This window comes from Aotus nancymaae, unplaced genomic scaffold (assembly GCF_030222135.1).
Source record: "Aotus nancymaae isolate 86718 unplaced genomic scaffold, 86718_ANA_hifiasm-v0.15.2.pri h1tg000036l, whole genome shotgun sequence".
Taxonomy (NCBI): Eukaryota; Metazoa; Chordata; class Mammalia; order Primates; family Aotidae; genus Aotus; species Aotus nancymaae.
This window is the reverse complement of record NW_026988450.1, coordinates 86,489,643-86,501,695: the sequence shown is the minus strand read 5'-3', so window position 1 is coordinate 86,501,695 and position 12,053 is coordinate 86,489,643. Positions and strand designations below refer to the sequence as shown.

Sequence of the window (12,053 nt, the reverse complement as noted above, 5' to 3'; positions counted from 1 at the left end):
TGCAGAAATGAGGTTTTGCCCTGTTACCCAGGCTGGTCTCAAACTCCTGAGCCCAAGTCATCCAGCTGCCTTGGCTTCCCCGAAGTGTTGAGATTACAGGGGTGAGCCATCGTGCTCAGCCTACCAGTGGCTTTTTATGTGCATGATTGCTCCTGCACGAGTGACCTCCATGTCTAGCCTGTGTTTTTTTTTTTTTAAATTCATGTCTTATCTGCCTGCTTTAGTCCAATTCCTTTGATCATAAGAACCAAAGCCACTCAGGCTGTCCCAAGAATTAGGCTGGCTAGATTCCTTTAGGTGTGAGTACCCCATCTTGTCTGAATGCTACTTGGGAACACTGGGCATTTGTCCATGGTTACCTGGGCATTTGTCCATGGTTACCCCTGGGATCAGCTCCCAGCCTTGCCCTCATGGCTGATGTTCAAGGAATGAGCAGGGCCTGATTCATTAAGATCCAGTCTCACCCTGTCCAGAGCACAGAGCTACATCGTGTGGGCAGTGAAGGAAGTGGCTGAGGAAGGTGTAAAGCCACACACCACCTCCCAGACTCTAGGGCTGCCATATTGCTTCATGTATAACCAGGAGCTGAGCCTCCCACAGTTGGTTTTTATATTAAAGTCTCAGGATGGCCAGGTGCAGTGGCTCACACCTGTAATCCCAGCACTTTGGGAGGCCGAGGCACACAGATTGTCTGAGGTCAGGAGTTCGAGGCCAGCCTGGCTAACATGGTAAAACCCCACCTCTACCGAAAATACAAAAATTAGCTGGGTGTGATGGCAAGTGCCTGTAGTCCCAGCTACTTGGGAGGCTGAGGTAGGAGAATCGCTTGAACCTGGGAGGCGAAGGTTGCAGTGAACTGAGATCACGCCACTGCACTCTAGCCTGGGGGACAGAGCAAGACTCTGTCTCAAAAAAAAAGAAAAAAAAAGTCTCAGGCATTTCTTCTGTTGATGGAGAAAGAAAACAGTTTTTAAATAAGTTTCTCTTGCCTCTTCTGATTGGAAATTCTCCTTTCTAAATGGAACAAACCATTTGTTGTTCTCAATAATAATTCCTAAGGCGTACTTAACATGGGTTGAGCTCTGTGCTGGGCACTTGGCTTGATACGCCACTGCCTTTCCTAGTCTTTCTAGCAGTCCGGGAAGGTGTAACTGTTATCGTCTCCAGGATTCAGATAAGGAGACTCGGGCTCAGAGAGGTTCAGGCAGCTGACCTGGGTCACTCTGCTGGTGAGAGGCCAAGCAGGCATTTGAACCTGTGTTTATCTTACCCCGAAGTCCGCACTCTGTTTCTAAGCTGGAAGACAGCCTCTGCTCTCCTAGTGGTCCCAGGAGCCTCTTTCATGACATGGTGGGAGGAGCTGAGCTATCCTGGGCTGTTTCTGGTTCAGCACGAGAAAGGCTTCTTGGTGCCAGATATGGGAGAGGCCAGATGCAGCCCTGACCAGCCTCCAGGACCCTCATCTCTGGTCCCTTAGCAGACCCCACACCGTGGCCGAGCCCTATCCAGCACTCCCTGTTCTCCATGTCTGCACTTCCTGCTCAGCTTCACTCTGCCCTTGCTTTACTCGTGGGTTTTCTCCCTGGTCTCCCCAGGTGCCTGGTCTCTGGACCTCTGGTCTGTTCCCTCTGATCCCTTTCTCACACCACAGCCACAGCTGTCCTGCTAAAGCCTGGATCTGAGCCCACCTCTCGCCTGGTGGGTAACTTTAGAGGCCTCTCCAGCAAGGTGCTCAGGCCCTTCTCCTTCAGATGCCAGCTTCCCCTGGGTATTCCTGGCAGCACCCCTGCTGCTCTCTGACCACAGAGCCTGACTTCTCCTCTTTGCCTAATGCTCTCCTCTTCCAGGGACATCTCTGCCTCCTCCTCTTTTCTACCTGTGAAGCTCCCCCATCCCACTAAACCTCTTTTCACCTGTCCCCCTCTGGGTAAAGATTCCTCAAACTCTCTCGAGCTGATGACAGTAGCTCTAGGCATCCTGTACCCCTGACTCACTGAGCCTGATCAATCATTACAACAGGAATCTTCCTCTAACCTGGAGTGCTTCACATAGGCGTGCTCCGTACCACGAAGCCACTTGGCCATCCACCCCAGCACACAGCACTAGGCCTGTGCACTCATGAGGTACTTGGATCAAAGATTACAGAGAATGAAAGTTCACTTTAATTTTCACATCTGTGCCTATGGTGGGAGGAACAAAGAGGTGATCAATTCTGAGAGAAGGGAAACTGATTTTTAGAACAGCCTGATAGTAGAGAAAGAAGAGAATGTGTTTAACACATCTAAAACCATATGGGGCTTTCTGTTTTGTGAAACTTCACTATTGGTGTCAGAAAACACCAATAACATGGCTGTGCATGTGTATCAGACATAAGTGTATTCATATGTGTGATACATATGTGTATGTATGTGCGTCTGTGTGTGTATATATTATATATATGTATTTTTTTTATTATGGAGAATTTCATGTATACTAAAAGTAGGCAGAATAGCAAAATAAATTCCCATGTAGCCATGCCTAGTATGAGGATCCCACAGCCGATGGCCACTGTTTTCCTCTTATCATCCACTACTGTCCATTATTTTGAAGCAAATCCCAGACACATTTTTGTCTGTTGACATTTCAGCAAATATTTCTGAAAGATAAGGATTTTTTAAAACAGAATCACAATTTCATTATACCATACCCCTAAAAAATCCATAACACCATCAAATATCTAGTCAGTGTTCAAATTTCTGATTATTTCATACATGTCATCCTTCCGTGTTTGTGGGGTTTTTTTTGTTGTTGTTTGAGTTAAGATCCAAATAAACAGATAGCAATTGGTTGAATGTTTCAAAAAATTTTGTTTTCGTCTCAGAATTTTCCACCATCTGGAATTTGTTAATGTAGTAGCTTAATGCGTTCCTCTGTCCCTGTGGTCCAGCTAAGTTGGTACTCAGAACTACAGCCTTGATCTGATTCTGGTTTGATGTTGTTGGCAAGACTTCACAGGTGGGGTGTCCTTCCAGCAGGAAGCACATGATGTCTGGTGGAGTCTCTTTGTGATGCATTCACCCTGTGATGTCTAATGCTCTCACCAATTAGTACATCAAGGGTTGCAAACTGGCTCTGTTCTGGTTCTATTCCTTCTTTCTTTATTAGCTGGGATACTTCTGTGTAGAGAAATGTTCCCTCATGTACCCTTTGGATAGTCGGTGGTACAAGACATATGGAAGGCAGAATATAAATGGTTGGAGTCTGTCCCTTGTTTTCAGAGATTGACTTGGTTCCCTAGCATCTTGCAAAGAGGACCAATTAGATGCTTGTTGTTTGTTCTATGAATAATTTTGAACTCGTGGATATAAACACGTTTGATGTGTTTTAAATGATTGCAGCTAGTCTTCCTTTTGTTGCTCAATTTGTCTTGTTTCCTGCCGGTGGGTGGTCTATTTAAGGCGACGCTGGGTGCCTTCGACACGAGCCTAGCAGTCTTTGATGGTTTCCTTGCTCCCTCTCTAGGTTTCTTGTATACATTTCTTGTCCAGGTCTCTGATCAGTCATTTCTTCAAGAAGTCATAATAGTTTCTCTTAATGGAAACTGGTATCAATGGCCAAAATCTGGTTATTAGGGTAAAATGACTCTTGAATAAACACATCAGAGGGCATAATTTCAGAAAATAGGGTTGTAATTGTTGAAAACATATTTGAGCTCCAGATCTAGGAATGACATGAGAAAGTCATTGTGCAATCCTTTTCTCCAACATACCTTTATCTCCCTTCAAAGTAGACTATCAGAACAGCAATGGGAACACCTTTTATGGTTGGGTACTACCTGCTTCTCTACTTACAGCATCTTCTTTTATTTCTGATAACACAAGGCAAGGTGATGGTGATACTCCAGATTTGTATTACAATTGAGAAAAGTGAAGGTCAGAGAAGCTGTCTAAGTAACTTGCAAGGTCAAACAGCTAATGATTGATAAGCTAAGATTTGAAATGAAGACCTTTAATTTAAAAACACATCCTTCAAAGTGGATTTTCTGTGAAATGATGTAAGAAATTAATTTGGAGCCTGGTATGATAAACGAGTTAAATGCTTGAAGTGGATCCTGGGATTTAACTTGAAAACAATGGGTGACTCTCACATGACATGACCTTTCCCAGGCCAGTAACAAACCATCCTTCATGCCCTTTCCTTAAGGAGTATGTATCCATCCTCCCTAGGAACTACTGTGAGAGGAACACAATTCAAATGCATGTATGGCGCCGCAGGTGCACCACTGACCTAGAGCAGTGAGGTGGAACGAGGAGAGCGCTGGCTTCTGAGTCAGGCCAGAGGTGGAATCTGAGTCCATTATTTTTCCTGCTTGTCCTTAGCTAAGCTATTCAATGGTTTTTAGCTTTAGTTTCTACATCTATAGCAATGAAATGTTGATAATACCCAGTTTGTAGGCCTCTGATTGAGGTTAAAGTGAGAAGATTGGTGTATGGAGCAGGTAAGACCACTCCTGGCTTATAGTCCAACAGTTGGAAGTCCCCTTTTTTTGTGCAGCTGTGAGTTATTCCTTCATCTCTGTTTCCCTAGGCAGCCCTCCCTATGTGTGTGTATGACTCCTTCAGTCATTTCTGGAATGAGATCGAATTCTGAGAAATAGATGAGAGATTTTGAGAGAGAGAGAGAGAGAAAGAGAAGAAAATGTGCTATATTCTGGTGATTTATCAGTCATTTGGTCAAGAGGGAATAGAGGATCATTTCAGAAATGGACTGTAATTTGCCACTGTTCAGTCATGGTTACTGTATGTCTTAAGAATTATATTGTCCCTGTTTTCGTTCTGCTGCTGTTCAGTTGCCACTCTGCAGAGGCGCTTCAGGAAGTAACATTTGTCATGACTCTTAAAGACAATTATTCTGGAATTTCTATTTTATATCAGTTTCAAATTATTTAATCTGGTTATTACATTTTTTAAATTTTAATGGTTCTACATTTCTGTTTCTAAAAAACGTACTCTGGCTCTTTTGATACATGCCAGATGTTTCTGAATAATGCCATGTTATTTTCTCCATGTTTTCTTTCTTTTTTTCTCTACATGTAATCAGTTTAATAGACATTTTTTATTGGCTGCATCTGACCATCCCATCCTCCGGAGTTTGTGGAAACTATTCTACCACTTGTTATGTCCGCTGATACCCTTGCAGGGAACAGCTGTGCAATTTGAGATTGCAGGTTCATGTCCTTTGGGAATCTATCTGTGAAGATCCTTTAGCTGCTCTGTATGCTCTGAGGGGATTTGCTTTGCTGGGTGCCCAGAAATTGGCTTGTGTGTAAGCACACTGGCTTTGAGCCAAGGCTCTGCAGGACTTCTATCTTAGAGCTCCCAGCTGCCTGTGAGAGCAGGGCCCTGAGGGTGAGTTCTCAGTGGAGGCTTCCTGCATCATGCACCTGTATCCCAGACAAAGACGGGTGAGCCTCCTAGACATCATTTCGTTCTCTACCCCTTAGCTTTACTATCTGTCCCTTTACAGAAAAAGCCTGTGGACCCCTGCTTTAACCTACTGAAGGACTTGCCTTTACTTACTGTTCTGAGTTTCCTGTCCAGCCTCATTTCCTGTCCCTACACAGCTCTGAGAGCCCTGCTCCCCTCCAGGGCAGGTCTGTATAGATTTAGGGCACTGCTTCTCAGCTGTCTCTTTCTCTAGACCTCTGGAGATTTCCTCTAGTTTCTTTAGTGCCCAACTATACACTTAAGATGATGCTTGTTCTATTTTATTATTAGACAGCTCTGGGGCATATTTAATGGGCAGGCTTTTAGGTTACCCCTTCCACCATACTGCAGGAGCCCTGTCATTGATGTGAAATCATTTTGTTCTCTTGAGAATACCTAGGGACATTCTCATGGGCTGTGCTACAGGGCGATGCAGGGTTCACTGGACTGAGGGCAGGATGTGGGAACAACATCACCCTGGCCAGTGACTCCTGGTGCGACTTGGGCAGATCTCTCTCTCTCTCTCCTCTGGACCTGAGTTTGATCATCTGAAAAGAAAGGATGATTGGCATTGAATCTCAAGTTCTTGTCCTTTAAATTTTTCATTTTGATCAAATGCAATTTGCTATCTCTAGTTTGCTATATTCTTGCAATGCACAGGGCACGCTGATTGCTGGAGAGGGCGCGGTAAGAATGCAGACTCAGCGGCCACCTCATGGGAGCATTCAGTCCATTCACTGAAGAGGGATGGGCCAACAGACAGTAACAGTGCTGGACTTTCAGTCTTAGGCAGGGTGGGTGCAGGGGCGGGGACAATCCAGTGAGCACGCTGGGAGAAGCCAGGGGAGGCTCTCCACAGGCAGGGATTTCTCAAAGGAGAACCAGAGTGTGACAAGAATGTTTCCAGGTAGAAAGGCAGGACAGAGTCTTCATGGATACGCACAAGTGTAGGAAAGGCTGAGGGGCAAGGGACAGTCCCACTCACTGCAAGACTTGGAATTGCATGTGAATGCCTTCAAGTCAACCCGTGAATAGCATCTTAAGTATAATATCTAGAAGCCAAATTCTGCCTGGGCAAAGAACTGGGCACAGTTGGAGGATGCCAGACCCGTGTCTGTGTGTCTGTATATCTGTGTGTGTGTACAAGTGTGTGTGCACTCCTTGTAGGAGAAGGAGGCCTCACTACTGCAGCCTCAATCACTAAGGCTGTGGCTGGGGAATGTGGCCATTATATGCCCATCCTTTCCTAAGCAGAAAGAGCCAGTGCATCTCCAAGGGGGTGATACAGGGAAGTTGGGGCTGCCGGGTCCAAGCCCACACTACAGCTGCAAAGTAGAGTTGGGCCCAGGTGTCAGGAACCATGCAGGGATGAGGATAGGGTGGCATCAGTTGAGGGGCAAGTGGAGGAGCTTGCAGAGAGATTTTCATGAGCAACATTTGTGGGTGGGTACGTGGTAAGAGGGTCTGGTAGTGTGGCTTCAAGGTGGGAGGTAGTGACTCCTCCCAGGACAACTGAGGACCGTCTGTGGAATAAACGCCACAGCTTGTTTACATCAGCATGTCGGCACACCATTTCTACTTTACTTACATGCTCGTTTGTTTCCAGGGCCCTTCTGGACCACCAGGAGACAAAGGCCCCCCGGTACAGTATGCTTTAAATAAAGGGATGAGTTTCTATGGGAGGAATCCTGCTCTATCTAATCAAAGCAGTTTTAAATGGGAGGTACCAAAGAGTGAAGTCGATTCTGAAAATTCCTAGCATTATTGAACAGTGCAGACTCTCCAGCATGTGAACTCTGACCTGTAGAAGACAGTGTGGTAGCCGTACATACGAGTGGAGAAGGGGTGACCTGCCCATATTATCATCAGTCAAACAGACTGGCTTCTGTTTTGGGCATCTCTTCAACACAGAAGGGCAGCCATAGTTTAATGAATTCAGCCAAATTGTCTGAAGAGCTAATTTTGAATCCTGTTTTCACCAATCTCAGCCGCACAGCAGGAGCCATTGTGGGGGTTGCTGTTAATCTGTAAGGTGGGCAGGGCAGGACCTGGGAGCCACTGTGGAGGTCTGGTGGACTGACTTTATGCTGAGACAACAGGAGGACTCTCAGTGAGCCTTCACTCAGCAGCAGCAACCGTCCATGACATGACTGTGCGTGCATTTACTGGGAAAACGCGATCTTATATATCACCCCAGGAGGACGAGCTGCATTGTAGCCACTGGGATGATATTGTACCTATGTCATGTGAACATATTTTAAATGACCTTTATTTATATGATTTCTGAATTAAGGACAGGGATTTTTTTTTTTTTTTTGAGACAGAGTCCTCCTCTGTCGCCCAGGCTGAGTGCAGTACCGTCATCTCAGCTCACCGCAACCTCCGCCTCCCGAGTTCAAATGATTTTCCTGTTTCACCCTCCCCAGTAGCTGGGATGACAAGCTCCCACCACCACACCCAGCTAATTTTTCTGTATTTTTAATAGAGACGGGATTTCACCATGTTAGCCAGGCTGGTCTCGAACTCCTGACCTCAGGTGATCCACCCACCTCGGCCTCCCAAAGTACTGGGATGACAAGCTTGAGCCACCACGCCCAGCACAGGGATTCTTATACCCATTTTTATAGATGAAGAAATTGAGGCCCTGCGTAGTGAACTGATAGGAGATTTCAGAGCAAGTTATTGCAAAGCAGAGGCAAGACAGGTGGGACTGTAGATGGAGGGGTCAGTATAAGGGGAAGTCTGTGAAGACCCTGGAGAGGCAGGGTCAGCTCCTGAGCAGCCATGTAGTGAAGTGCCAGCAATTGCCAGAAATTCCCGCTTTTAGACCTACTTAAGGACAAATCTTCAGGAAACGAGATCCATAATGAAGTATCTGTGCCATTTCCTGATGTTGTCCAGAAATTTGCAACTAGAAATTATTTTCTTACAAAGAGTAGTAATCGCCGGCCTGTGCTGAGCATCGTGCTGGGTCTTGCACAGGGAAACTTCTTTAGCCGCTTAGTTAGAAGCTCTCAGGGCTGGTTATCCACAGGGCATGAGAGGAGTGAGCCAGCGTTTGCGCTCAGGCCCATCTTGCCACAGGAGCTGTCCCTTTCACTCAAGCAAGGGAACTATGCAAATGGAGTCCGAGTCGTCAGGCTCAAAGAGAAGGTTTTCAAGAGCATTCTCTCTGCGTGTCCAGTGTGTACTTCCACAGCGTACAGTCAGATGAGTAAGCTCTGAGCGGGGTGCTTTGGCACACACATTACATCAGATTCCTTGTAGCAACAGACCATTTGTTGAAGGAGAGTCAACTATTGCCAGGGAGGGAGTGTCCTTATTTGCTTAAAATATTGTGGGTTGTCAGTGTCTTCTTTTCTCTTGCTTCAGGGATCACAAGGCTTACCGGGATTCCCCGGCCCCCAGGGACCAGCCGGCCGAGATGTAAGTACAGAGAAATGGCGTGGACTCAATGAAGGTTTTTACGTGACCCCTGGAAGCCCACCTCCACCATCTCTGGGCCTCCTTTGACCACGTGGCCAGCTTTGTAGCCCAGTTTAGGATTTCTGGGATGCCCCATGGGCATGCTTTTCATTTTTGCTCTTCTATTGAGTGTGGCTCGTAATTTTGTATTATCCAGTTTTATTTCCTACGTTTATTTGTGTTACATTTTCAAAATCTTTAAGCTCCTGGGTGTCCCACACAATGCTTCTTAATTTCTTGGTCAACTTCTTACATACCTAGCCAGCCAGTTCTGCCCGAATCAGGCATTATCTTCTCTGGGGACTTTTTCCCCGCCCTTCCGTGGAATGGCTCTCTCTTTTCCACAGAACTCCACAGACACGTGTGATGCTCATTGTGAGAGTGTGTTCCTTCCCACTTTGTGACAATGACAGTCGTCTCTTATCTTCATTGTTTGGCCTTTGCTCAGTCGCCTCTGAGCTCTAAGAAGGAGCCCCCGTGTCTTATACGTCTGGATGTCCCTGGCGCCTAGCAGTGTGCCAGGCACATAGAAGGTACTTGATCCACACTCACTGACCAAACGGCAAATGACAACCATGAGTCGTAAGAGGACAAAGGTGTCTGGCACTAGTGAGCAGTGGTGTTCGTTGCTTAGACATGCATCTTTTTATCTCTGTAGTTTTAGTTCATTATAAGCAAGAACAATAAAATCTCCTCTTCCTTGGGTTCTGTTTCCAAAGAAAAGGTTACTCTTTCATTCCTGCTTCCAAATATTCGAATTTCACTGTTCTATTCTCAGCGTTAATTCTTATAGTCAGTCTAATAGAAGTATTTTTTTTTTTTTTAAATTTTCAAAGCCATTCCTTCCGCTTGTGTTTGGGAAAGTTTAAGACATGGTGTGTGTGTGTGCGTCTGTGTGTGTGTCTGTGTTTGTCTGTGTGTCTGTGTGCATCTGTGTGCGTGTCTGTGTGCGTGTCTGTGTGCATGTCTGTGTGTGTGTCTGTGTGTGTCTGTGTGTGTGTCTGTGTGTCTGTGTGTGTCTGTGTGCGTCTGTGTGCGTGTCTGTGTGTATGTCTGTGTGTGTGTCTGTGTGTCTGTGTGCATGTGTCTGTGTCTGTTTGTGTCTGTGTGCGTGTACGTGTCTGTGTGTGCGTGTGTCTGTGTGTGTGCGTGTCTGTGTGTGTGTGTCTGTGTCTCTATGGGTGTGTGTGCGTGTGCATGTGTCTGTGTGTGTCTGTGTGTGTCTGTGTCTGTGTCTGTGTGTCTGTGTGTGTCTCTGTGTGTGTGTCTGTGTCTGTGTGTCTGTGTGTGTGTCTGTGTGTGCGTGTGTGTCTGTGTGTGTGCATGTCTGTGTGTCTGTGTGTGCGTGTGCATGTGTGTGTGTATCTGTGTGCGTGTGCGTGTCTGTGCGTGTCTGTGTCTGTGTGTCTGTCTGTGTGTGTGTGCGTGTGTGTGTCTGTGTGTGCGTGTGTGTGTCTGTGTGTCTGTGTGTGTGTCTGTGTGTGTGTGTGTGTGTCTGTTTGCGTGCATGCACATGTTCTGTGTGGATGAGTTGTTTTTAGTTTCGTGTTTAGGACAGGAGTTACGGAGGTAGTTGTAAACATTTGCCGTTGTCGAATTCTTCCTGGGAAGCCTTAGGTATTCAGCTGAGATTGGAAACCACACAGTTTTCTTGGTGCCAATCCTCATGCCCTGATGATTTTTTCCCCACTGAGTTATACTTGGCAGATAGGGAGGTTGGCAGAGGGTATGAGTAGAGTGGGTCAGGATTGTGTGCTTATCACAGTTAATGTTTTCTTTCCTTCTTCTCTTAGGGTGCACCAGGAAATCCAGGAGAAAGAGGGCCTCCCGGCAAGCCAGTATGTCATCTTATGGTTTTGGATGAATGTTGACTATCAGTCAGGGCATAAGCAAGGAAAAAAAATGCAACTCAGAAGGTTCAAGAGGTTTTAACAAAGAGACATTTGACAAAACTGTGGGCAGAGGAAACTAATATGGGGTGTTGTGAGACCCAGAGATAAACCACAGTGGGAAGTCCTTAGCACCATTATGCCTGTTTTCAAAGCCCAGTGAGAGTAGAGCAGTGAGAAAGTGATGACAACTAGGAGCTCAGTTGTGGGTTCAACACCGCTACCAGAAAGTGTGGCCCAAGGCCCGGAGGTAGGGATGTCTGCCACCCTCCAGTTTCCTGACAGTGCCTCAAATTGGTGAATCCAACTGCCGGATGGCAGGCAAGCCAGCCCGGATACATTCCAGGGGTTTAACCTCCCAGGCACGGAACAGGCTAGAGAAGGATAAAAAGTGGATCTGGGGTGAACAACGGAGCAATAGTAGCACCCGTTGCAAATCCCTAACTTGCCCATTTCCTAGCTCTTGGCTGGGTGATGTCAGCCTTCCCAGTTGCCCTCTGTTTAACATAGAGGAAACATTCTTTCTTGCCTCACAGTAAGAACAGGGGAATTTGTGAATGGTTGAGGAGACAGGGACAGCCCTGAGTGTTGGGTGCTTGGCAATGTGGCCTCAGTACAGCCCGAGAGTCCTATAGGCTTCCCTGATGCGAGGTACCCTCATCTCCTGGGACATCCTCTGACTGAGTTTTCAATGCCAGAGAAACTCCAGAGGTTTAGCTGAGTAGCCTGGCCCTAGGTGGGCTCTCTAGGGAAGGAGCAGTGGGCATGCACAGGCCTGGGGGAGTGGGAGGCAGGTGTGCAGATAGGAGAGAGAGGAGTCCTTGGGAAAAAGCTGCCAAAGATGGAAGATACAGCAGAAACCAAGACGGGAATCGCAGGCCTCAAGAGTGAAGCTGTAAGTCTGGTTTCAGAAAGCGAGATACTCACCTGGGCAGAAGCTTCACCTTAAGATGGATCTGAGAGGCTACCTGTCTCTTTTGCAAGCCTGGCCTGCTACAAATTCCAGACAAGGACCCAAGGCACAGAGGTCACTGTGGGTGTGGGTGACTCTCCCTCCCTTATCTGAGTCGGTTGGCACAGCAGAGACCTGGACAGGCATTCTGTTCTGCCTTTAAGGGTCCTGACACTTTTCATTGAAGACCGTCCAATGAGAGGAGCATAAAGGCTTGTTGGAGGTTAGGGACACCTTAATTACTCACATCTCCTCCCCTGTGGAGTCAGCTTTGCAACAGCC

At 46.7% G+C, this 12,053-nt stretch overlaps 1 protein-coding gene across 1 annotated transcript in view; it reads left to right on the top strand.

The window, feature by feature from the left end:
* Positions 1 to 12,053, top strand: part of COL22A1 (collagen type XXII alpha 1 chain) — a 287,201-nt gene that overhangs the window by 207,571 nt on the left and 67,577 nt on the right. The window contains exons 40-42 of the mRNA XM_064384626.1: positions 7,072 to 7,107; positions 8,838 to 8,891; positions 10,724 to 10,768. Of these exons, the coding sequence (XP_064240696.1) occupies positions 7,072 to 7,107; positions 8,838 to 8,891; positions 10,724 to 10,768 (135 nt within the window). The remainder of the gene's footprint in view (positions 1 to 7,071; positions 7,108 to 8,837; positions 8,892 to 10,723; positions 10,769 to 12,053) is intronic.